Source organism: Ambystoma mexicanum, chromosome 3q (assembly GCF_040938575.1).
Source record: "Ambystoma mexicanum isolate Mex_15411 chromosome 3q, UKY_AmexF1_1, whole genome shotgun sequence".
NCBI lineage: Eukaryota > Metazoa > Chordata > Amphibia > Caudata > Ambystomatidae > Ambystoma > Ambystoma mexicanum.
In genome coordinates, this window is record NC_090926.1 from 1,006,523 (window position 1) to 1,033,547 (window position 27,025).

At 50.0% G+C, this 27,025-nt stretch overlaps 1 protein-coding gene across 1 annotated transcript in view; it reads left to right on the forward strand.

The window, feature by feature from the left end:
• The window catches only part of LOC138582000 (sterol regulatory element-binding protein 2-like), a 401,726-nt gene that overhangs the window by 158,653 nt on the left and 216,048 nt on the right, over positions 1-27,025 (forward strand). Inside the window, exons 6-10 of the mRNA XM_069652893.1 lie at positions 3,703-3,817; positions 6,826-7,007; positions 7,793-7,985; positions 8,104-8,288; positions 8,481-8,742. Of these exons, the coding sequence (XP_069508994.1) occupies positions 3,703-3,817; positions 6,826-7,007; positions 7,793-7,985; positions 8,104-8,288; positions 8,481-8,742 (937 nt within the window). The remainder of the gene's footprint in view (positions 1-3,702; positions 3,818-6,825; positions 7,008-7,792; positions 7,986-8,103; positions 8,289-8,480; positions 8,743-27,025) is intronic.

The following is a 27,025-nucleotide window of genomic DNA, read 5'->3' on the forward strand; positions in this document are numbered from 1 at the left end:
GGATGAGTTAAAGGCTCAACTCAGTGATTTTGCAGGGCAGTGCTGCATGGCTGTCAGCGTATATGAAAATTGGCCTTTGAAGTGAGCAGCGGCCGATATAGACAGCGCGCAAGGGGCCGGGGAGTTATCGAGTAAAGGTGCCCAGCATTGCAGAAGAGTAGCGTAATAGGAGGTTGGAGTGACACTAAACACCTTGGAATTTGTTTAAGTGTCTTACCGTACTGGCATTTCTCTCATGAGGCACCGTATTAGAGGGCAGTCTGTGTGGTGGCGGACCCTGAGAAGAAGCTGGATAAGACAGGTACCTGCATGAATGGGGCCAGACAGTGGGAGAAAAGGATGAGAGAGAGGAGAAAGTACTGCTCTAAAGAGTGAAGTGAGTGCCATTCCTGGAGAGCCGTTAAATCTATAGTATACTGAGACTGCCTAAAGGAGCCTGTGTCTGTGGAAAAACACCCATTGCCGTAGGATGGCAGTAAGAGTGTGCTGCAGTGAAGGGTTGTCAACTTGCCAGTCGCCTAATAGATCACGATGTTATGTGAGTGAGGAGCCGTGGTACTGGGCACGTCCCATTTCTTGGGATAACATGCGTTCGTCTCAGCCGTCCCATAAGGTGCATGGTGACAGTTGGAGCCTTGGAGCTCCATGCGGCCTCATCTCCCATCCTGTAGTGATGATGTCATTAACCCAGCAAGGGGACTCAGCGATTGTGTGGAATGCTGGATCATAAAAATTCAGTCAGAGAATGCCCGGTGCTCAGAAGTTCGTGGCTATCCAGTGAGCTGCGTCAGGGTTTCGAATAATGGACCCTGCAAGGTCATTCAGCGTGTCCAGGAAATGAGTTTCCTTTCCGTGTACCGGGTTCCTATATTAGCTGCGTCGTAGTGGAGACTGACACATGAATTGACTACCATTGCCTTTCAGGGGGAAGGAAAGAGTGCTGCTTGAAATGATGGGGCAGTGTTGCGAGGATGCCTCTACTAGAGTGGCATTAAACCGAACTTGGACTCGAAGCAAGTAGGTTCTCATCGTAATGCAGCTGAATCTGGTCATTAGCGTTATTGTTTTTCATGTCCCAAGCAGAGTCAGCCATTGCAAAGTATTTTTATGGACGATATACTGGTTTAACGGAATGTATCACAGCCAAGCAAATGAAATGTTGGATTTTGTGAGGTTGTAAATTATTGTTGGAAATACCAAAGAGTGATTGTGTTTCGCTGGTTCAGTAGATTGAAGTATAGTTTTGAGTGAATGGGGTGTGTGGACTGTTTGTAGGTTGCAGATTTTAAAAGATTCGACCAGAGTGATTCTGTGCGCTGAGTGCAGCAACCTAGCGAGCTATTAAAAGCGTTTCACTGCATATCAGAATAACAGTTTGAGGATTTGCAGGATGTTACGTTTCATTATGGAACCATGCAACGTGGACTTTAAAATGTGGCAGAGTTTGTTTTTGCACCTCTTGGAATTTAGGTTTGCATGGAGGTGTGAATGGGTAGGGTAGCTTGTGTCAGTTTAACATCTATCTGAGGAATTGCAGGTTGTTTACGTTGCAGTTTCAGGCAACATGGACTTTTAGTGTTTCGTTTACTAAAAGCAGTTGTTTAAAAGTGCAGACTTAGGAAATGTAAAGTGAGTAAAGTTTAGGAAATGTTAAGATATTTGTCTACTTCCTGAAAAATCTTCTGTAGTTATGTGCATCTGTGCATGTCATTAGCATGGGTCTGTGTGGCCCACTGATGTGTGTTTCGAGCATGGGTGTGTGTTGCCCATTGGTGTGTGTGTAGCACATTGATGTGTATTTTGACCATGGGTGCATGCTGCCCATTAATGTGTTTTATGAGCATGGGTGTGTGTAGCCCATTGAGGTGTATTTCAAGTATGGGTGTGTATGGGTGTTGGTTAATATGCTATATGGCATTCGAGGGGATTGGGTCCTCCGACGTATTCCATATCTATGACATGTAATCACCACAGCTGTGCTGCTTACATGTCATAGATATGGAATACGTCGTCGGACCATCCCATCGAAAGAACGTTTCCAGGTAAGAAGTAACTTGTTCTTCTAAGGGCATATTGGTTTGGGGATGCAGTTCCCGGTGTTGAGGTGCCTAAAGAGGTGGTGGGTTTTGCGTTGTGTGGCGCTAGTGGGTGCGTCTATGGGAAGTTCTGATGTCTTGGCTATGTACTGAAATTTCAAAACCCAATGTGAGTTGTGTTTAGTTTTGCACTGTATTAACCAATTATTCTTCCACAGGAAAACAACCATGAAGGACTTTGTAAGCTTTATTAATGGACTCAAGTATGGTGCTTAACCCTTGTTTATCATATTAAATGCTCAATTTTCCTGACTGGTGTGTTTGAGGGAATGTGTCTGGGCAGTGATGTAAGGACAGTTGGAGAATGTGTTGCTCAATGGTGAGCATGTAGTAGCTTAGGCATGGTGCCCGGGGCGGTTGTGAGTGTGAGTATTGGTTGCTCAATGGTGAGCATGGGATGCTCAATGGTGAGCATTTATTAGCTCAGGCATGGTGCCTGGAGTGGTGGAGTGGAGGTTGTTGGTTGCTCTATGGTGAGCATGGGATGCTCAATGGTGAGCATTAAGTAGCTCAGGTATGGTGCCTGGAGTGGTGGTTACTAGTGCGAGTTGTGGTTGCTCAATGGTGAGCATTTAGTAGCTCAGGTATGGTGCCTGGAGTGGTGGAGTGGTGGTTACTAGTGTTATTTTTGTTTGCTCTATGGTGAGCATGGGATGCTCAAGGGTGAGCATTTAGTAGCTCAGGTATGGTGCCTGGAGTGGTGGAGTGGAGGTTATTGGTTGCTCTAGGGTGAGCATGGGATGTTCAATGGTGAGCATTTGGTAGCTCAGGTAGCTCAGGCTTGGTGCCTGGAGTGGTGGTGTGGAGGTTATCGGTAATATGCTCAGTTGTGAGCATTGGTTTCTCTAGAGGGTGTTTTGAGGACGCCTATGGTGGAGTTGAAATAGTACGCTTTAGGCAGATAGTAGGGTGAACCCTGTAGATTGTGTTAGCACAACTTGTTGTTGGTGAATGATGATGCAGGGTTATTGTTGTGATGTAGGTGGTAATGGTTGTGTATGAGATTGCGGGCTGGTTCCCTTGTAGCGAGTTCCATAATAGGCCTGTTATGGTTCTAGTGATTGTTTTGGAAGTGTGTTAGCTAATTGGCAGGTACTTTAAGGACTTGGTAGGGGTATAGCTTTATGCTAGGAGCAGTTTGCTGGATGGATGTTTAGAAGGATCGTTTTTTTTATATACATACATGTTAGTAACACTGTTCCTTCTGTTTCTTCCTTTGATTGCATGGTTATGTATGGGGGGAGATGTTTTGTGTTTTACCTATCCTGACTATGTGGCTATTCCCTGTATGTATGTGTGCCTGAGTCTGGAATGTTTGGTATGGAGTGTTCTGGTTGGAATGTTTGGATGTGAGTGCCTGTGTTCCATTATTGCCAGTTGGAAACTTAAGCTTGGCACAGGGGGACCGGTGGGTGCTTCTATCTTATGAACTTATCCTGTATTATTCCTAATGTACTTAGCTGTGTTCCTGTGGACTTACTAAAGATACCTAAACCTAACAGGGCTCCTGAGTGGTTATTTATAACCCTTAACCCATAACTTAACAGTATCTCTTGTAAAGTATTTTCAAGTTCATTCCATCTCCTCTCTCCTGCCTCTTTTACAGATGCATAAATCTGGTGTCTTGAAAAAGGCCATCGATTATATAAAGTACCTGCAGCAGATGAATAGCCGCCTCCGGCAGGAGAACATGGCCCTCAAACTGGCCAATCAGAAGAACCGTGAGTCCTGCGCACTGCAGCACAGCTTGACCTTGCACTCGAACCCTGTGTCCCCAGCCTCACCCGCCCACAGGCGCCTCTCTTTCCTCGCTGTTTCACATGACGTATTTGCAAGGAGCTAGTCTGACGCTTCCTTCCTGCTTTAATACATTTTTCTCTCTGCCGGCGTCTGGCAGTTACAGTAAAAAGAACAAATAAAAAAAAAAAAAAGAACATTCCAGAATCCATGGCCTCCTTCACACTCTTGTCTCTCTCTCCCCCTCCTTCTGTGACGTTTTTTTGTATGCATTTGCAGTATGTGCCAGCTTCAACGTATTCTGGCTTCTTCTGTGTGATTCTTTTTCTTTACCGAAAACATAACACAACTACACTTCCTCCCCCTTGTTCCTAACAAAATAATATTGCAACAAAGATTGTCATGAAACGAGGACACTATTTCCTGCCCATCCTAAAAAGTGTTCTTCCTTATTGCATAGTTGTGCTCAATGCAGTGGTGAGATGGGTGAAAGAGGATTGTCATTCCAAGTGCCTGTGCTTCCTTTCCAATCACTGTGATGTAGATGGCTGTAGAATTGCAAGTATAGGCATGCAAAGGGAAGCTCCCACATCCTCTGTGCTACATCTCTCAAATGTTTCCACTATAGCAAAAGCACAGATGGCAACAACGGTTTACATCAAATTCAAATATACCTGCTTTTAAAAGTTTTTTTTTTTTTTTTACACAATTATGTCTTTGCTGGTATGTTTTAGGAACACATAATTGTTGTAAAATGGATAAATAACATTATCTGACTTATATACAGGCAGGGGGAAAAAAAAGAATGGAACATGTGCTGAGTGTGAAGAACTGTTCCTAGACACCTATCCCCCACATGCCCAGAAATGTAATGGAAATGATGTAAGGATAATTCAAATCTTCAAATGGAAACCATACACAATCCTCAAAAGCGCTGAGCTGTATGTATTGCCCCCCATATATATGTATTCATAGGGTGGCACTTCAGACCTCAAGTTCCCCCTAAGGAGGTTGCATGTTGAGGCTTCCCAACTTAGTGGTGTTGGTGCCAAGGTCTGTGGAGAATATTGAAATTAAGCCACACTTTTGTATCTGGATAAAATGTGGACTTGTTGAAGGATTTCTTGGTTTTTGGAAAATGTTCAAAGCCTGTTAGTGTAAAATATTAAGTTATACGTTTGCTATTAATAGGAAAAAACATGGCCGACGGTGATACATTGGAGGCTGCAGTGAAGGATGTGAATGGGAGATGACAATCAATGATTGTTCCGACCAAACCTAATCTGCCCTAAAAGCAGTTGGAGCTCTGGATAAGTGCACACTTTTACACTAGACTAGCTTTTTAGGAGCATGAAGCTAAACAGGCCAACCTTTTAGCTTGTCAGTTAAAAAAAGCAGAGGAGTCAACGTTTAATTCTATTATGACCCAATTGATGGGCTCATAAGAGCCACTGTAGGGGATCAAATTAGTTTTATTTCCCTGGCTGAGCTTTTATAACTTTTGAAACACTTTGTAGTTTATTTTGTTCCCAGGTTTTAGTGAATGGGATTTTTTTCTAAAAGATTTAAACTTTGAGATACACGATCAGAGAAATCCTTCTCTCATTATTACTTTACCTTGCCTTTGAACCCTTAGCAGTAGCAAGAAGTGAACATTAGGCTTCAAAGTATTCAAGTGTGGGATGGTTCAGTCTGCAACAAATGTGTTTTCCTTATCAATTGGATGGGACTAGACTGATATGCAAATGGGTATTTCTCCTCTGTGAAGGGTGCAGTGAGCTAAAACATGGCTGTATACCCTCCCAAGTGAGCACCTTCCCATAGAACAGGTTATTTGGCCATGTTTGTTCTCGGTAGAGGGGGTCCCAGCCCTTTCTTTTGAATTTTTAGGAACTTGGGGTTTCACCCCCAAGTTACCCAGGGTAATCCAGACATGGACACCTTGCTCACTGTGCTTAGAGAGGCTCTGCTTCACCTCGCTGATTAGGCCCGACTAGGCCGAAACACGTGTCTGGGGTTGTTGTTGGTACTGTTGTTCAGAGAATTGCCTAGCATTTTGGTGCTGGACTGCCTAATCGGGTGGGACCAGACTGACATGCGAATGGATATTTCTCCTCTGTGAAAGGAACAGTGAGCTAAAATATGTATTTTAAACCCTCCCAGGCGGGCACCTTCCCATTGAACCAGTATTTGGCCATGTTCGTTCTCGGTAGACCTTTCTGTGAATTCCTTATTAATTAGTTTGTCCTGCTCTCAGGGCATAGGGTCAAAAGAGGAAGTCTGAAATTCAGGCTTTGTCTTGCCAAGGGGTACGATGTTCAGGGACTTGGTCTTGAAGTGATTGAATATGCATACACTTTACCTAGAGATAAGTGATCAAGATCCTGGACCATGTTCTTTCAATTATTTCGAAGATACTGGATTAGATGGTTTTGGTTGGTTTGTAAGTATGATGGCAATAGTGTTTGGGTGGTCCAGCCTCTTCCTGCCAGGGTGAGCAACGAGGTTTTATTTAGATTTTGAGAAATCCAGTGTCTTAAGAGGCTTGTAGAGCTTTGCCATCACATCGTTTTGGCCATATGCAAACTAGGAGAGTTTCCTTGCTTTCGTATTATTTATAATTCTTGTCCGGACTAGACCCCGTGTGCGACCATCATTCTCCCCTTTTTCGACAAGTAACAATGCAGATTCTTGTTTGGAATTTAAGAACACAGTAATCTCTGTGCTGAGTAACATTTACTAATCCGAAGCAACTTGTGTCTTGGTGGCCCCCACCTTCCTCTCCACCACCCCCTGATCTTAACGGATCTAGGCGATTTAGGTACACTTACATTTTTGTTCTATGTAGATCTGTTGCGGTAGGCACTGAATCCAATTTATTTATTTTTAAGTTTGTGTTTTGGAGTCTAAACATTTGAATTTGGGGTGGATCAAATTGTGCAGATCCATTGTCCTACATGGTTAACTTATTTTACTGTCTTCCATCCTACAGAGCTTCTGAAGGGTATCGATCTCAGCAGCCTGGTGGACACGAGCATGGACATAAAAATGGATGACTTCAACCACAACATCCTACTTATGTCCCCTCCTCCCTCTGACACTGGCTCGCCAGGTGGCCTTTCCCCTTACTCTGTAGAGTCTGAGCCTGGAAGCCCTTTGCTGGATGATGAAAAGGTAAACTGGCATGTTCTTTGCGAAAACCTGACGTGCAGGGCAAGATGTTGTGGATGTATGGGCAGGCATGGAACGGTGGGGTAGAGCCTGTTTGAACTCTCCTTTGTAAACCCATTTTATTTCCAGTGTCTTGGGGGACCAAGAAGTTTGCATAGCAGCAAAATGTTTGAGCTCTGACCAGGGAGACTGTGTTTCATTTATAAGTGGCTTATCCCCAATCATTTACTTATGCTCTGTGGGTGCACTGCCAGGCCTTATCTGATGTACTCTGGAAAATAATTCCACAAAACAGAAATGACCATTACTACAGTGAAAATAAAGGAAAAGCCCGATCGAAAATGTAATAAAAAAGGCATGCTTTCAGCAGCAGCATGGCTTAGGAGCAGGTGAGAAAAGTTGGAAGAAGGTTTGGGAAAACGAGGTGTAGTCCTTCAAGAAGTGTGGATAGTGGATGGAAATTGGGATGTTCAAAGAAAAAAGTGCAATGCTGAACTAAAGGGAACTGCGTGTTCTCACCCATATGACCAAATCGGTAACAAACCAATACATTTTTAAAACAAAATGTCTATATTACAAAACACTTTTTCTTAAGTTGCAATTTTAAATGTACTTTTAGCATGCTTAAAGTGAAATGAGAAATTGTATTGCGTACATAACTTCCAATTCCTTATTTGTAATCTTTGTTTTACCATTTAATCATGAGGTCTGGGTTATTCCTTTTGGGCAAATGTGGAATAACGAGCTGTAATGAAGTGTGTTGGTTGTCCCACCTTATTCTCTTTCAGTTGAAAGATGAGCAGGATGAGCCTTCAGCGCTGGGCATGCTGGACCGATCACGAATGCTGCTCTGTGCTTTGACATTCCTCTGCCTGTCTTTCAATCCGCTGACCTCACTCTTGCAAGGGGAAGGAGACCAGCACCCAGAGCGAACTGTGCGTCATGGCTCTTCAAGAACTATGCTGGGGTTCGAGGTGTCAGGTACCACTTGATCAGCTCTGAGGGGGCAATAACGTTGACAGGTTTTAGTGGTCTATAGTCTGCTTTTCATGAACCCTATACAAGTTTCTGAGGTCATAAGTCTACTTATTCATTTCAGGGCTTGCTGGCAACTGGCTTGACTGGATGATTCCAACCCTGGTTCTTTGGTTAGTCAATGGGATAATCGTCCTAAGCGTCTTCATCAAGCTCCTGATCCATGGTGAGCCAGTTACCCGGCTTCACTCCCAGTCCTCTGTCAAGTTCTGGAGGTATCGCAAGCAGGCTGACCTGGATTTGGCACGGGTAAGATTGTGTGTAATTGTGTGTCCCTTTTGAAGCAGACAAAATATTGGCACACGTAGTTTGCATTTGGTGATGCACATGTATATAGATTGTTGTTGCGGAGATGGTCGTTTCCAATTGCTGGCTCTGCTTTGCAGAAAATGGAAGCTCATTTCGACTGTTCTGCCTGATTTTGCCCTCTCTCTTGCACAGGAGGATTTTGCTGCAGCTGCTGTGAACCTGCAAACCTGCCTGTCAGTCCTTGGGCGTAGTCTGCCCACCTCACGCTTTGACCTTGGCTGCAGTCTCTCCTGGAACGTTATCCGATATAGCCTGCAAAGGCTGGGGATTGTGCGCTGGATGCTGAGACGCACCTCTGGCCACCGGGAGAAGGCGGAGCTCCAAGATGAGGCGAAGACTAGCGCGCGGGATGCTGCGCTGGTTTATCATAAGCTCCATCAGCTATGTCTCACAGGTGATCTTGGCTCTTGTTTATTCTCAAATCTGATTGTAGGTTTGCCATCAATCCCCAAAGCTCATTGTTAGTAATATTTTTCTTTGTGCATTTTCCCTTTATATATTTAAACGGAACTGCCAGCAGATTTCTTTGTTTTGATTCATTGCCTAACGTTTGAGTAAAGTTGAAGTCCTTTTCACTTCTCAGCTCATTTAGTTTGGCTGCACTGGTGAGCCCTTCTGGCTACCTGTGAAGAGAGACTGTTTCCCTCAGCCATGATTTCTGTTTTCTTTTTAATGCAAGAGCCCCCATCTTACAGTGGGGTGCTGCAGAGGTACTTTTTTATCAATTTTTTACTTTTGTTTTGCAGTATACTTGATGCCTTTTGGATGTGCCTAGGACAGGCTGATGGGAGTAAATCATGTTTTCAACATTTTGTCGGTGTACTCCCTACACTATGGTTTTTTTGGACCACGTAATGCTATTTCGGGTACCGTTTACTCAAAATGGCTGTTGCATATGGTTGAAAACTCTTTGCCCCCCTGCCCCCTGCCCCCTGCCCCTCGCACTCCCTTCCCCCGACTGTCTTCCTGCTCTCTACCTTGGATTAATTGGCTCTTGCCTTTTGCGTGACTGAAGTGGTCAGGATCCTGTTTGGGACTGTCTGGACCCAATAGACATCCCTGCCAGGCAGTCCCAAACCCAGTCTGTTGCTGGGCAGATGTGGAGGGATGTGGTCATCTGCGATTCGACACCCCTTACCGGTTTGAACGGCGCAGGTCCTTACCATTGGAGGTTGCAGTAACCCCTAGCCTGTATTTTGCAGCCATTTTGGGGTTGGCCACTGCAACTAAGAGTCTGAAGCGTTAAGGAAGTTTTTGTACCTCCCTCTGTAACTACAACTAACCCTATGGGTTTGGGGGAGGCTAAAACACCTGACCAGAAAGGGAAGTTAACCTTCCCTTAAACATGGTTAGCATAGACAGAGCGACAAGGCTAAACTCTCAGGTAGGGGTAGTAAATCGACACAGAAGTACAATTAATCCACACACATATTTGTCCACACACAGATACACCATGCTGACTTACTGAAAAATATATACTTTTATTAAAAGTCACACATATAATACTATCGGCTCCAATAAATAATGTTTGCATTAATACACAGTTAAACAATTGCACTATGGCTGAAATGGGATGCCTGACGGGCAACCCTGGGACTGTGCACCTTCGGGGAGTGGCCCATTACTATATACCTTGCATTATCAAAAAGATCAAGGAATCAAAAAAGACAAACTGGGGTGTGTGGGTGGCGGGGGGCTGGGAGATAGTAAAAGGTGGCCCTTGAATACCCAAAAGAAAAATTCTGGCTTAACGAGAAGCACAATGAAGACCCAGCAGACTACTGCTACAGACAACCAAACCTGCCACAGCCAACTCTAGTTATAGCCCTTCTGCTCTTCTCTATGACCAGAGAAGACACTTGTCTACGCCATCTTCCCCTGGACAGGTGGGAGCAATAACTGGTCCTGCAAGAGTGTTCCGATTGTGTCCCGGGACCATCCTATAGGGTGCCCATCCACTGCCAGCATCTTTGCCGCTACCAGCCGCTATTCCAAGTTGGAGCTTGGGACTCTGCATAGTCTTGACCTGTGACCCATGGACCTTGCTGCTGCTCCTGGTTCTCTCAAATGAGAAGAGTCTTTCTTGGAGCTGCCTCCACGAGTCAGGCTTGCTGACCCCTAGCTGAGGTTTCTGCACCACACTTTTGTTTGCTAAATCCTTGGGTCCCTCCCTCATTATGGCAAATGTTGTGTCTGCTGACCTGAGGTGTTTGGTTGATTCAGTTGCAAGTCACTTGGATACGTCCCATAACCAGAGATCAGAACTGCTGTACAGTTGTAGCAAAACCGACAGCCCCTTCAATCTATGCACCGCGCTCGTCAGAACCAACACCTAAAGTAAGTTTCTTTGGTGATTCTCTGGGTACCACACTAGAAAATTGGGGTAGGGGGGCGAGAGTGTAGATGCCCGATTCAGAGGCACTATACCTGTAGAAACTGATGGGGTGTTTTAAGATGGATTTCTAGAATCTGGTCCGTTGGACATATTTTAGGAGGCCACCCTAGTTATAATGAACAGGTTAACTCTGAGAGGTTAGCCAAAACCCAATCAAGGCAAGCGTGAGGAGCAGTCAAGGCTATTCTCAGGATAGTGTGGGTGGGTCAGGGATTCACGAGCCCACACAGTGAAGCACACACATTCAATGTAGACTTAAGTACAAAAATACTATTTATTCTAGGCCCAAAACAGACGCTATGAAACGAAACAAGGAGGTGATATTACACATTAAATTATCAAACTTATATACAGTCACCTTTAAGTTCTTTGGAATACATTCAATAACGTATTCAACAAATGGAAATAGTGATGCAGTAGAATCTAACTAAGTCACAAGAAACATAAAACATACCCTAACTTTAGAATTCCAGTCCCTATGATGAGTGGGTCCTTGAAAAGTCACAAAGCTTTTTCTTAGGAAAAGGGTCTGATATAGGAAGCGTTCTTGTGTTGAAGTGTTATAGAATAGGGAGATATTCAACAAACCTACTGGTAAGTAAAATGATGTTCCTATCTTTTAGATACAGTAGCTTTTAGACACGACTGAAAAGCGATGGAATGGAATAACCAAAGTTTTACTCGAAGGACGAATGCATTGCGATTACTCCCCTCCTGCTTACTGGGAAAAACTGAGATGACTAGGTGGGTCGACTGAGGGTTGCTGGCGGTAGGTTTTCCCGTCGTTGGTTCTATTTGGGGAGTTTTCCTTAAATCCACTTGGAGGTTAGCCTCTATAAAAAGATCCTCGGGTATACAGATCCCCAACTCTTAATATAAGTCTTTACTACCCAGAGGATTGGTAGAATGGCAGAGCAGCCAGGCTTAATTTAGGAGCAGGATCTGAGCTGTAGGTAAGTACACTGAACCCATTCATTACAATAGGCCAAAGAAACTTACACACTGAAAATTAAAATATTTATTTATTTTATATACACAAGGCAGCTACGTAAATACTCCTTTAGACTAACCAACACTCGTAGGCAATATCAACAATACTTTTCAAAGGTGACTGCTTCAATAGTAGTTGCTCGCGTTTACAATTGTTAGAGAAAAGGACACTGACAGTTCTACTGTATAACTTGTAGTGCTGCACACCCGTATTTGTTACAGAGACATTATAGGTTCATTCATTTACAAAAGTCACTTAAGACAAAGTCTGTAGGAAGGAAAGGGATGGTTATTCAACAGTTTAGCAATACTTTATAGTAAGACTTTTGAATGCTTCTAATGCTTAGGCTGTCCAATCCCTAACGTATCCAAGAGTAAACTTCTTTCACTTTCACCCTTGATATGCCTCTGTTTTTGGTAATTGTTCCTACTTTTTCCGCACCCTGATGCCTGCTGGCTACGGTGCATTATAAGTAAGTAAATAAATCATGGCCAGTGTAGGAGTGGAACAAACGTCTTCTGCAGCAGCGACGGCAAAGCTCCTCGGGATACTTTAGTCACTGAATAATATGCTTTAGCAAGATAACACAAGTTAGGGGGGACCCTGCAAAGGACGCCCTAATAGAGCAAATGCTGTCAGGCCTGGGCCAGAGCTATGGGTGGACACCCAAACACCTTGTAACAAAATCTCCAGTCACACCGCAGCGACTATTTGGCTTGAGGTAAATTCTACCTTGAGCCCCACAGTACCTCAGGGTGGATGATGAAAACGCAGCTGGATTCTCTCCTGTGCAGCAGCGACAGACGCAGTCTCCTGATTCCTCTGTCTGGTGATGAAAGGAAGGACTAGAATGGCCAAGAAACAGTCACGAGAGAGGACCCTCAGCAAGGATTTCTTCGGTCTCTGGCATCGGTCTGCGGTTTTGGTGCCTTTTTATCAGCTCCAACAAAGGTTATCGCCTGGTCGATCTTACTCTGTTCTTCAGTCCTACACTCTGGTGAGTGGGATTGTGCCTCTGGAGGTCCAACTGGAGCACACCAAAGTGCTGTGCAGATGCGTCCACGCAAAGATGTTCCACTGCAAATGGGTCGGAGGTCCCCTGGTATTTGCGGTTTGCAGCCCTGGAAGGTCACAGCAACTCTGGGGGGGTTGGATCGATCTGCAGTTCGTCTTGGGGCTGGTTGGTCACACCAGTCAAAGGGAAGGACGAGTCATCTTCGGAGTTCCTCCATCGATCAGAAAACTGGGTCAGGACAGCAGTCCTGTTACTGGAAGGTCTACAGGTGTCTCCGGCCGTCTTCATCTTCGGATCTTCGTTTCCAGTGGTCAACTTGCCATCTGCCTCAGTTTTCCCATTCACTCCTCTGTAAGTTCTCCCAGCAGCTTACAGAAAGGGGGTGGGTGGCTGTCCAATCAGGACAGCCAGTCCCCCAGTCGGAACTGGTTTACATTCAGGCACTCTGGCAGACAAAGGACAGGGGAGAGTTAAACTCCACCCCTGCTTCCTGCCTTCAGACACTGGAGCCTAGGTCGGGACACCCAAGGTTTCCCACCTAAGGCAAAGCACACATTCAGATCTCCCACTCCCAGAATGGTAGAAGAAGGGCTAACAAATGACAACCACACACAAAATGGCAAAAGAAAATAGTTGACCCATTTGTGCATAACTGAGGCGGTGAATACAGTCTGTGGTAGAAAATCACACAAAAGTTGGTAGAAAACGTCCAATGCCACCAGCCATAACTATCTGGTTGTCACTGTGACTAAAGTCACAGCTGCAGAGAGAAGGGGGATACTAGGTATATCCTTAGCACTCCACATAAGGTGGTGTGTGCGCTAACCTCTCACGTTAAGTTTACAAAGTATCCCTCTATCCTTAAGAAAAGTAGTTTCCAATGGATTGTGTCCTCCCACGTATTCCTAATTTTATGATCAATCTCTCCAGCTTCAGCTGCAGCTGCTTTGCAATTTTTCTTCGACAGAGGGTGCTGTGTGCAGTGTTGTCGAGTCGATGTCCCTTGAAGGCCTCCGTTCGACGTCGTCATCAGTATAAGTAAGGCACGCAGCGCCGGTTGGCATCAGTTCCGTTTTTCCGAGCTAACTCTTCGAGAGAATTACGGTGCTCATCAGGTCTGGAATTTCCATACATGGAAAGCGGTTTCCTGGTTAAAGCTTCTACTTTCCCGGGTATAGTGGCGGTCTGTTTGTGGTTGGATGTGGGGTCTGGGCCCAGTCCAAATACATGTCAGTTTCTGGGCAGAATGTTTGAACAGATTGAGGATTGTCAGATTGAACGGTGAGACTTTTACGAAGAAGTGCAGTTCACTGAAGACCCATGGTTTGACTTCGTCTTACATTTTCTACACTTTCCTGTGCCACACTCTTCCCTTCGATTCTACCACCCACATAGCATTGCAGCATTTCTTACATGTTCTGCTCTCAATTGTGGCTTCCTCTGCCTTATGTGCCTCTGCAATTGCTTCCTCTATCTGCCTACTCTGTCCTGCTTAAACTGCACCCACAATCCTTTAAGCATAGCATCACTTCCTCACTGCAGCCTATATCATTTATTCCATCTGCTGCCTGTGATCTACCGTTGCATGCCCAGTTGAAATGCTGTTTTTCTACATGTGCTCCTTTTTCATGTCCCTTGTATCTGCACAGTAGAAGTCTGTACCACATTTCAGTGCTCTGCTTACAAAATCGAATCTAGGTGTGCCTTGGAACCTGCACAGTATGATTGTACTGCATTTTAGTGCTCTGCTTTCTGAGTTATTTAATAGCCTCTACTACCTGTAATAGCTGTCTTCTCTGGGCTCTTGTTTTTATAGTGCTAGTCTCCTCTCCTCTTCTCCTGTTGGCTGCTAGGCCGCCTGGTGTGTCCTGCCGTGCACTGCAAAATTTTGTCCCCTCTCCCTTCCCTGCGCACCTCTGATCCCACCCCCACCTCGTCCCTATGGCGCTCACCATCTCTCCTATCCTAACTGCTTCTCCATCACCTATCCTCCCTCTCTCATGAAGTCTGGAAGGAAGAAGCTTAAGAAGGCTCTCCTGGTCTGCTTGTAGCCGACACCTGCGTGAATGCTTTTTCCAGACAGACGGTCACAATATTCTCTTTGCTGTTCCTTCTCCTGACCTATGGACTCTCCATATGGTCTCTGTTCTCACTCATTTCTTTTCCTCTTCCAATAATGGTGGTACCAGATGGGAAGTGGTCTTGGCACACTTCTCATCCAGGTGCATCATCAATGTCTATCAAGCCTCTGGGTTCTCAGCCCAACCTCCTCCTTCTTGACAGGCGTCTACCGTCACTTTTCAATTCCCCCCCGCACCGCTTCCGGTTGTGGTATTCACCCCCCGGAAAACATTTTAAAGGGGGCAACCAGCTTCACTTGGCTACCCTCAATACTCATTCTGCTGTCAAACACTCCTGACATCTGTCTCCTCCCTTGAAGACCTTGACATCCTTGCTTTCATTGAGACCTATTTCAAGGCCAGCACTGTCACTGCTTTTAACACTCTTTTTTTCCCCGAAGGCTACACAATCCTGTCCCATTCAGACCCACCCGGTCTGGGGACGGAATGACCTGGATTTGCCCCTGGGTGCATTCCGGCCACCATCATTCCCACTAGGTCCTACTCCTCCTTTGAATGCCTCCACTGAAGGCTGTCCATCTCTCCTACCCTCTCCCTCACTCTTGCCACTATCTACAGGCCCCCTGGACTTATTCCCCTCTTCCTTTCGGATTGGGCGGACTGCTCTTCCCCTTTCCTGGCCTCCTCCCCCAAACTTCTTTTCCTTGGATTTCAACATCTATCTTGACTCCCTGGATTTGGCCACTGTACTCTTTTGTGACCTCTGTGTGTCTTTCCCTCACAATTCTTCCCTCTGGCCCAATCCCCTCTACCAGACGCACCTTGGATGCTCTCATCCCAACAGACATCCCTCTCGCCAACCCTCTAACTTCTCCTCTCTCCTGCTCTGACCACTTTCTCCGCCCACCTGGAGATCCCTGGGCCCCCGATAACGCCTCTGCCCGCACTGCATCATTCGACCAATGAAGCGTGTGTCAGTTGCTGCCTTTGCCGCCACCTTAATCCCTCCTCCCTCCCCTACCTTTTGACTCTCCTACCGACTCTGCACTGGCTAACCTCCATCTCTCCATATTCAACACTCTGGACATTCTTGCTGCTATCATGAGGATTGACATGAAGCCTACCTCCAAATCCAGCTCTTGGTATGACTCTGACTTTGCAGCCTTGAAACGCGAGTGCAAAGTTGCTGAGCGGAAGTGGCAGGCCTCATGTACATCCTCTGATAAAATGGTCTGCTGCCTGCTTCAAAGGCAATATTGTCTCACCATCCGCTCCAAGGCTGAAGTTTTTCAAAATCTGCAAGGAACTTGCTAATCCTAATGCAGTCTCCTCCTCTTCGAGGGGATTGGGTCCTCCGACGTATTCCATATCTATGACAGTAATCACCACAGCTGTGCTGCTTCGGAACATTTTCAGCGCCTGCGTCGATGACGTCGATGCGCCGTCCTCGAGGACCTCCTCCGACGGCCGACGTCACCCGATGTGATAAGTAGGACGCACGACGCCCGTAGCCTCAGTTCTGTTTTTTCTGCGAACCTGTTCGCTTCGTGAATCTCGGTACGCCTCGACTCTTTGGAGTTTCTGTTGTTCATCTCGGTTCTTCGAACCTGTTCGTTTGTGAAGTTATTCTTCGTGAAGATGTCTAACTCGTCTTCAACCCCGCGTCCGGGCTTTAAGAAATGCGGGGACCGTGGGTCCAAGATGTCGGTGACACTCGCACAATGCCTGCCTTTGGTGCCTCAGGGAGGCCCATGACACGGATGACTGTGTCGACTGCCAGTCGCTCATGTCCAAAGCCTTGCAGAGCGCAAGAAGTTGTTGTCGGTAGGTAAGGTGTCCAAGCCCTGGAAGTCGAGGTCTGCGGTGCTTTCGACGGATGATTCGAGAGGCGACTCTCTGAGTCATTGTCTCAGCACTCCTCTGCCTCTTCGAGGCATTCCCAGAAGCGCTGGCATCGGTCGCCTTCCCTGTCCTCTTTTGAGGACTCTGCCCGTCGGCGGGTCGCTTATCCCACTAGGCAGGCGACACCGGAGGAATGGGCTTCCTTCGGGAAGAAAATGTTAGCGATTCTCGAATCACAGGGCACAGGTCCATCCGCGCCTCCGAGTAGGGTCGGTCGTGATCGGTCAAGAGACACCGCTCGCACGCCTTCATGGCTCGGGTGGTCGGCACCATTCATGGGAAAGGTCCTGCTCGGACAAGGGGAATCGTTCTCGTCATGCCCGTTCCAGGTCCTGGTCCTCGACGCGCTCGAGACCGCGTGAACCTGTGCAGTCTTCGAGGAAGACATCGACGCCTCTAGCGCCAAGGTCGTCGACGGACTCTCTCGAGGCTCCATCTCCGAGGAGGTCGTCGACGCTGTCAGCTTTTAGGATGTCGGACACGCTCGGAGCTCCGGCTTTGAGGTCTGTGTCGATGCTGGCGGCGCTGCGGCTGACGTCGATGCTGATTCACTCAATGACGACGCTGATTCTCTCGGCGCCGATTCGTTCAGCGCCCTCGACGCCTTTTGAGGCGGTGGTGTCGGAGGAGCCCCGTGGCACGGGGATACCCCTAGAAAGGCTCTGGCTAAGGTCAAGCATGGCTTTGGTCCCCAGGTGCCTACCTATCACCGCCTGCAGTACATTTCAGAGGTTGATGAGGGCTCTAATGAGGGCATGTTTCCGGATACGGTGCCAGATGAGATTCTCTCGGGCCATAGCCAATTTGAGGTCCTAAGGCAGTCACTGCATGATGCCAGTGGACTGGATACCTCTCCTGAGTTGGAGTTCTGTAGGACTGAGCCTGGCACTCATGCCGATTCTTCGTACTGGCGCCATATGTCTAGGGTTACCGAGTACTTGGGATGGTCTGCTCCCCCAGGGGAGTTTGTTCAGGATGATCTTACGGACATCCTCAATCTTGGTCCCCCAACAGACCCGGTAATGCCGTTTCATATGGCTCTACAGAGAAGGGTGGCGGCGGCTTGCACTGCTCCGGAGAGTCTCCCGGCAGTGGGCAAGTCTTTGTCGTGAAAATACCGTCCAGCCAGTAGCGACCCCTGCTACTTGACCAGGCACCCCAGTTCAGTGGTGCAGGCGGCTACGGCCCCGGCAAAGCAGGCGTCTTATCCTACCATCCCTCCGGATAGCGACGACAAACGTTTTGATGGCTGGGCGAAGAAAGTGTTTTCTTCAGGGGGTATGGCGCTTCAGGCGGCCAACTCCGTATGTGCCTTGTCTCGTTTCACGCACACTCTGTATTGCATTAGTGGCTGAACATATTCCCGAAGGGGACGAACGGGATGGTTTCCTTGCTATGGTCCAGGATGGCAAGGATGCCATGTGTGAGCCCGTTCAGTCGGGTTTGGACATGGCAGATTGCGTCAGCCGGTCCATGGCGGCGAGCACCGTAATACGCAGGTTTGCGTGGTTTACAGAAGTCGGGGTTCGCTCCTGATGTGCAGTCCCGGCTCCTCAACATGCCCTTTGACGGTGAACATCTTTTTGGCAGCAAGGCTGACGAGAGCCTTGAGAGGTTGCAGACCTCCAAAGCTGCAGCAAAGTTGTTGGGCGCTGCAGTTCGACAACCTCTGCCTTTTCGTCCTAGGGGACAGCAATGGAGGGGTGGTTCCTTTTCGTTATTACTCATCCTTTGGTAAAGCGAGAGGAGCTGTCAGTCAAAGAGGCCACAATAGGAGAGCCAGAGGTGGAAAACGGGGTACTCGAGGTGCCAAGGCCACTCGGGCAGTTGCCTCTTTGCCCTCGGGCAACGCCGCAGCCGCTACCACTCAGTCATGAGGCCATGTCCCATGGTTCGCCGGTTGGGGGAAGGCTGGCGCAACATCTTGTAGAGTGGCGTGCCATTACTTCAGATGTGTGGGTTCTGGAGATCATAACCCACGGCTTCTGTCTTCCCTTTCGGCAGAGGCCTCACGACAATCCACCTGGCAACCTCTCTTTGAAGAGTCCGATCCGCTCCTTGCGCAGGAAATTCAAGCCCTGCTGGAGAAAGGCGCCATAGAACTGGTGCCTGTAGAGGAGAGGAACAAGGGATGGTATTCCCCTTATTTTTTGATTGCCAAGAAAGACGGGGGATTGAGACCCATCATGGACTTGCGCGGTTTGAACAAACTCCTCATGAAGGACAAGTTCAAGATGGTTACTCTTTCACGTCCTCCAGGCCCTTCAACTTCAGGACTGGTTGGTGTCTCTCGACCTCAAGGACGCTTACTTCCATGTGCTGATCCATCCCAAGCACAAGAAGTACCTGAGGTTCGCGGTTGGCGACTCGCACTTTCAGTTTCGGGTCCTGCCGTTCGGATTGACCGCCGCCCCGAGGGTTTCCACCAAGCTCATGGTGGTGGTGGCAGCGCATCTCAGGAAAGGGGGGGATTCACGTCTACCCCTACCTGGACGATTGGTTGATCAGGGGGAGCTCTCCCGAGCAAGTCCTGGATCATCTGTCCATCACCTGCCACTCCCTTCACAAGCTGGGCTTCTCCCTCAATTTAAAGAAGTCCCATTTGACGCCAACACAGCGGCTCCAGTACATCAGAGTAGTGCTCGACACATCCCTGGGGCAGTGTTTTCCTCCCCAGGTTCGGGCTCTTTACATTCAGCAGATGGTGCACAAGTTTCAACATGCCCAGATGCTCCCGGCATTAGAGTTCTTGAGGTTGCTCGGCCTCATGGCATCCTGCATTCTTCTGGTGCCAGAGGCTTATCTGCGGATGAGATCTTTGCAGTGGGCACTCAAGATGCAGTGGTCGCAATCCTCCGGCAGGATGTCGGACCCTGTTCAGGTGCCGCTCTCGGTCGCCCAGGACCTTCTATGGTGGGCTGTCGAAGGCAGTCTGATGAAGGGGGCTCCGTTTTGGCTTCCCTGGCCAGAGGTGACGATCGTGACGGACTCATCCCTCACGGGATGGGGAGCTCATGCCAATGAGCTAACAGTCAGCGGTCGTTGGTCTCCGTCGGAGTCCAGACTCCATATCAATCTGTTGGAGCTGAGGGCCGTCAGGCTAGACCTGAAGGCTTTTCTGCCGACTGAGCGAGGAAAGAGTGTCCTGATCCTGACGGACAACACGGTAGCCATGCACTACCTCAACAAAAAGGGGAGGGGGGCAGGGTCACTTCCCCTGTGCAGGGAGGCGATGCAGCTCGAGTTCTGCGCAATCCAGCAGGAAGTTTCGATCTCGGCAGTTCATCTGGCCGGAGACAACAGACGCCCTGAGCAGGCAGAGCACGATCTCTCACATGTGGGAGCTGCCTCAGGAGATTCTCCTGGAGATCTTCGCCCTTTGGGGGACCCCTCAAGTGGATCTCTTCGCCTCCAGTGTCAACCGGAAGTGTGAAAGGTTCTGCTCGCGGAAATTTCCTCCAAGAGGAGCCTTAGGGGACGCGTTCGTGGTGGAGCGGTCCTTCCCACTGCTGTACGCGTTTCCTCCAGTCCCCGTCATCCCGCAAGTGCTGCAGAGGTTACGCAGGTTCGGTTCCCGGATGATCCTCATTGCTCCAGCGTGGGCCCGCAGGACGTGGTACCCGGACCTTCTTGACTTGTCCATCTGCCCTCCACGTTGTCTTCCCTACCGAGACGATCTGCTCTCACGGGAGGGGGGGGGGCAGGTTCTCCATCCAGAGGTCAGATGCCTCAACCTTCACGCTTGGCTTCTGAAAGGTTGAGGTATAAGGATTTTGACCTCCCTGAAGACGTGATGGAGATGTTGCTCTCGGCCAGACGGCCCCAACATAGTCTCTGTACCGTTGCTGTTGGCGTAAATTCTGCGACTGGTGCAGAGTTAAGAATGTGGATCCTTTTGCATGCGACATTCCCATGGTTCTGTCTTTTTTGCTTTTTGGCCCACAGGGACTTGCAAGTGGGTACCATTAAAGGTTACCTGGCGGCGCTGTCCATCTTTAAGCGCTCGTCTGAAGAGTGTTCCTATTTTAAAATCCCTTTAATTTCTCAGTTTTTGAAAGGGCTCACTAATGTGTTCCCTCCGTCACCTTTCCAGGTGCCCGGTTGGGATTTGAACCTTGTTCTCAAGTTTCTGATAGGTGCGCCCTTTGAGCCTTTGCACTCTTGTCCTTTGAGACTGTTAACTCTTAAAACTGTATTTTTAGTTGTGGTCACCTCCGCTCGCAGAGTGAGTGAGTTACAGGCACTTTCAGTTAAGCCACCCTTCACTGTGTTTCATAAGGACAGGGTTGTCCTTAGAGTTCGTCCTTCCTTTCTTCAGAAGGTGGTGTTGGAATTTCACTTGGGCCAGAAGGTGGTTGTTCATTTTATCCTCCTCCACATCCTGTTAAGGAAGAGGAGAGGCTCCATAGGCTTGATCCTAGGAGAGCGTTAAGATTTTATATTTCACGCATGTTCCGGGTCAGAGTGGACGATCAACTCTTCATTGGTTACGCTGGAAAGCGTTTGGGACAAGCTTTGACCAAACAGACTTTGTCTCGTTGGATTATTTTGGCTATCTCCGAATGTTACCGTTTGGTGGGCAAGGACCCACCGGCTGGCTTGCGGGCCCATTCTACCAGGGGTATGGCTGCATCTACTGCCCTACCGAGGGGTGTTTCTATTCGTAACATCTGTGATGCAGCCACCTGGGCTTCAGTACATACTTTTGTACGTCACTACTCCCTCGATTCCATCCGAGGACAGGATCTGGCCTTTGGCAAGGCAGTCCTTTACTCCGCAATTTGATTGGGCATTCTAAATTTTGTTTCTAAATTCTTTTCCCACCTCCTTGCTTTGGTACTGCTTTGGGAGTCTGTCATAGATATGGAATACGTCGGAGGACCCAATCCCCTCGAAGAACAAGTTACTCTCTTACCTGGTAACGTTCTTTCGATGGGATGGTCCGACGACGTATTCCATATCGCTTCCTCCCTACCTTCCCCGCTACAGAATTTCTTATGCGATTGCAGCTTACGTTTCCGCAAGGCTTTGTGTGTCTGACTGGCAGAAGACTGGTGTCACACGTTCTGGGGAAAAAACTACAACTGAGGCTACGGGCGTCATGCGTCCTACTTATCACATCGGGTGAAAAGGAGGTCCTTGAGGACGGCGCATCGACGTCATCGACGCAGGACGCAGACACTGAAAATTTTCCAAAGCAGCACAGCTGTGGTGATTACTGTCATAGATATGGAATACGTCGTCGGACCATCCCATCGAAAGAACGTTACCAGTAAGAGAGGAACTTGTTCTTCTCTTCCTTCCCAGACCCTCTGCACTAATTCTCTCTCATTGCACCGAACAAGTAGAGTATTCCGCTCTATGAAAGTTTCCTCCAAACAGGTGCTCCTCTGCTCTTCTAGAGCTATCAAGGACCACCTCTCCTCTCCTCTCGCCCTGCCCTGGCTGACCTCTAATCACTCCTTCAACACTGGCTCTTTCCCACAACCACTCGAGCACTTTCTTGTGTACCCTCTCCTAAAAAAGCTATCTGCAGACCCTTCATGTCCAGCTAACTATCACCCTATCGCTTATCGCTCATCACCCCTTTCCTGGCCAAACTCATGGAGAAGCTGCTTGTCACCCAACTGACCTGCCATACTGAATCGGCTGGCTGCCTCCATGACCACCAGTCTGGCTTCAGAGCATCCAGAGGCACAGAAACTGCTCTTGTGAAGACCTGGACTCACTCTCCCTCTGTTCTGATCCTCCTTGATCTTTCTTCTGCCTCTGACACGGTGAATCATGCCATCCACGTAAATCGCCTCAGTGATACGCTTGGCATCAGAGACCGGGCATTGGCCTGGGTAGCCTCCTTCCTTTCAAACCAACCCTCCCAAGTGCAACCGTGCCCTTTCCTTTCCTTCACCTCACTCACTACCTGTGGCATCCCTCAGGGCTGTGCCCTACCACCATGGCTCTTAAGCATCTACCTTCTCCAGCATGGGGTCTGGCATGGATTCACATGCTCATGAATATTCCCCGTCGTCAGGCTGGGAATCCTCGGTAAAGAAAAAACCAGTATCAGTTTCGTTTCTGATCTGTCTTTCGTAGTAATAACCAATCACTGGTCTCTGCGTCATACTGACCACAGCCAATGACTGCCCTCTACCTAAGCCCCGCCTCTGGCAGCCAGCTTCAGATTTTTACCGCACGTTCATGTGTTCGGATCCTCGTGCTATTGCTCTTGAGCGTTAGTGCTATTTTTTCACGTTTTTCTCAAAAACTTCGTTTTTTACGGTCAAAAGAGCCTCAAGCTCCACCGACTCTCCATCCGATCAACGGGGACCCGTGTCGGATTCGTCTGCGCCCCTCAAGGGTGAAGATTTCGTCGAGCTACGCTTTTGGAGGACTCCAGAAGTTTTCTCAGGCCCGTCCCGGAACATGGCCCAGGAGAAGGGAAGCTCGACGCCTGGAAAGCTGTTCAGGGTCTGCCCTGGATGCCAGCTGCAGAACGTCTTTAAGGAGGACGAACACTCCTTTTGTCTCTACTGCTTACACGAGGACAAGACGCACGTGGAGAAGGACTGTGCGTTTTGCGGCAACATGTCGGAACGGACCATGAAGGACCGCCATCAACGTCTCGCCAACTGGCTGGAAGGGAAGAGCCCGTCCGGCGAGGAGAAGAGGAAGAAATCCGAGCGGTCTTCTAAGACCTTTGAGGACGCCCCGGCGACGGGGGTCCAACACAAGGCCAAGCACCGCGAGTCCGCTGGCACCGGGAGCGCCGAACGGTCGGGCTCTACGGGCGCCAGGCAGGGCGCACCCTCCCCGGTACCATCAACCACGAGCCAACGCTCTGGGTCGGGTAAGAGGAAGGCCGAGCACCCGGCGAAGCTCCTGGAGAGGCCCCGGTCGAGCTCGAAGGCCCCATCGGAGGGGGAGCGAGGCAGTGTCCCCCCCTCAAGGATAAGGCGGTGAGCGCACCTAAGGTTGTGAAGGCCTTAATCCATCCGGCCAAGGCCTGTATCGAGACTCTCGGCGGCCCTGGCTCAGACTGTGGAGGCTACGCCAGTGGCAGAGTCTCACTGCCACCTCGGAGGGAGTCCTCTTTTATGCCCATCGATAGGACCCCCGTGAAATCTCCGGCGGAGAAGAAAAAGGGGGGGCAGGGTGTCGTCGTAGACTCGGCTTCAACCTCGGAGGAAGAGCTGATCGAGGTCTTAAGCCACGGCCTCGGCGTGGAAAAAGACCGGCCCGTCGGGATGGATCCCGACGCGGGTGACGACGACATCGTTGAGGGCGCCGACGGGGCCCCTGATCGCCCATCGGATTCCCCTCTGCCAGCGCTGCAAGACAACTCGGCGGCCATTTTGTTGGCTATACAGTCCTTATGCTCGGAGATAAGGACGAGACTACCGTTGCCAGCGGAGGAACCACTCCCGTCGGGGGACCCAGAACCGGGACCTTCTGGCGTTCCTCCTCCCAAGAAAAGAAGGATTCACCCTCCACCTCCTTTTCAGCCGTCGCGCCCCGTCCAGCCCTCCTCCCCGTCCACGACTCGAGGGGATGATACGGGGACTGACACGGCCGCGACTGGTACGGATGACGAGGTCTACGACGAGGATCTTCCGTCGTCACCTCCCACCAGGGCTTCTCCGCCCGACGAGATTGGATCGTTCCACTCCATGATCGTCAGGGCATCCGAACTTTTCCAACTCTGCCCTGAGGAGAAGAAAAAGGAAGGATTCCTTTATCAACGGCGTGAGACCAAGAGGAAGACGGTCCTCGCGGTGCCTCTACTGGACGACATTTGGGATGAGGGCCTCGCCCTCCTCAAGAACCCTTCCACGACGCCAGCTAGAAGAGACCGGTACGAAAAGAAGTACCGGGTCCCGGACGCGGCCCCCCCTGTGCCTCCGGGCGCAGCCTACCCCGGACTCCGTCGTCTCCGCGGCGGCCAGGAAGAAAGCGGGGGGGGGTGCGGCCTCCACATCGACTTCCCTGCCGGACGGCGAGGGAAAGAAATTGGACTCTATGGGACGCAGGGTCATCTCGTCTGCAGCGACGACGATTAAGGCGGCCAACGCCTTGGCTATCGTGGCCCGCTACGACAGGGAGCTATGGTACAAACTGGCTCCCCTGCTGGACTTCCTACCGGACGACAAGAGGGCGGACGCCCTGGAGATCCTACAGGAAGGTGAGGTGGCGTCGGACCACGCCATCACTATTGCGACGGACATCGCCGATACGGGATTTCGCCAGTTGGGCAACGGCGTGTGCCTTAGGCGGCGTGGATGGCTCAAGGCTACGGACTTCCGTCAGGACGTACAGACCAGAGTCCTGGACATGCCGTGCGATGGGAACAACCTGTTTGGGAAAACAGTGGACGATTCCCTTCAGGCCATTAAAGCGGACACGGAGACGGCCCGGGCCCTTGGGGTTCTGCAACAACGACGGCCGCCCTTTCGGAGCAGCGGAGGCAAGGGCGCCTCTTAAGGCTCCGGCGGCGGTTTCACCACCTACCGTCAAGCGGCCCGCTCGTCGTCTCAGGAGGGCCTATAGGTGACGAGGCAAGTCGGGCGGACCCCACCGTCGTCGCCAAGGAGGTCAAGGCGGCAAAGCCTCGTCGAAACAGGATTGAACCGACCGTGGGGTCGGGCCCCCACCGAAGCACCCCGGTGGGAGGCCGGCTGGCGAGCTTCGTCAGCGTGTGGGAGTCCATCTCCACCGACAGTTGGGTGTTGGACGACTTAGCCTGTGGCCACGCGCTCGAGTTTCAAAGAAGGTGCCCGCGCGTCCCCCCCGTGGCCAGGAAAGAGCTTCACGTCCCGCAGCTTCTCCGGGAGGTAAAGGCGATGCTCAGGAAGGGCGCCATCGAACTCGTTCCAAAGAGGCTTCGGGGCTCCGGAGTTTACTCGAGATACTTCCTCGTAAAGAAGACGACGGGAGGATGGCGCCCCATCCTAGACCTGCGACGTCTGAACAAGTTCATCAAGGCTCAGAAGTTCCGGATGGTCACCCTCCAGCTCGTCCTGGGTCAGCTGGAGGAAGGAGACTTCCTGTCGTCGTTGAATTTGGAGGATGCCCACTTCCATATTCCCATCCTAAGGGGGCACCGAAAATTTCTCAGGTTTGTGGTCCAAGGGCGTCACTACCAGTTCAAAGCCCTCCCCTTCGGACTACGGTCGTCACCCAGGGTTTTCACCAAGTGCCTTGCACCGGTGGCGGCGCAGCTGCGTCGAGAGGGGATCCACGTCTACCCCTACCTGGACGACTGGCTCATCCGAGCCAAGACGAGGGAGCTCGCCGTGGACCACACGGCAAGGACCGTCCAGCTTCTCACGGACCTGGGATTCTCCGTGAACTACGCCAAATCCCACCTGGTACCCGCGCAAGACGCACTGTTTCTGGGAGCGAGGCTCGACACAGTGTCCCTTCTGGCCTCCCCGTCGGAGGAGAGGACCAGGGCCATCCTGGGCAAGGTACAACGGATGTTGGTGGCCGACGCGGCCAAGGTGCGGTCCATCAAGTCCCTCCTCGGAATGATGTCTTCCTGCATCTACCTCATTCCCCTGTGCAGGCTCCGGATGCGCCCGTTGCAGGAGTTCCTGGACGCGGGCTGGATCCAAACGACGGGCAGCTTCGAGGAAAGGCTCACACTCGACGAGAGTTTCCGACGAGCAATCCGGTGGGGGGGCACCCGCGCGCATCTGACGGCGGGCATGGACTTCCAGACCCCAGCCCACCAGGAGACAGTGACCACGGATGCCTCCCTGGAAGGGTGGGGAGCGCACACCGAAAATCTGCACGCAAGAGGCCTTTGGCTCCCGATGGAGAAATCACTACATATCAACGTCCTAGAGCTCCGTGCAGTGTTTTGGGCCCTCAGGTCCTTCCTTCCGTCCCTCAAGGGCAAGGTGGTGAGGATCTTCACCGACAACACCACCACCATGTTTTACATCAGGAAACGGGGCGGAACCAGGTCCCCAGCACTGTCCAAGGAGGCGCAGGACCTGTGGTATTGGGCCGTCGCCCAAAGGATGTTTCTGGTGCCGTTTCATCTGGCAGGGATAAAAAACACCATCGCCGACTCACTCAGCAGGGAGCTGCGCTCGTGCCACGAGTGGGAGCTACGGCAGGACCTAGTGGATCGCCTCTTCCGACGGTGGGGCACACCCCAGATCGACCTGTTCGCGACGGCGACGAACTCCAAGTGCCGGAGGTTCGCCAGCAGGTTTCCCCAGGCGAGGAGCATGGGCGATGCTTTCTCGTTCCCCTGGGAGGGCCTGTTCCTTTACGCATTCCCTCCAT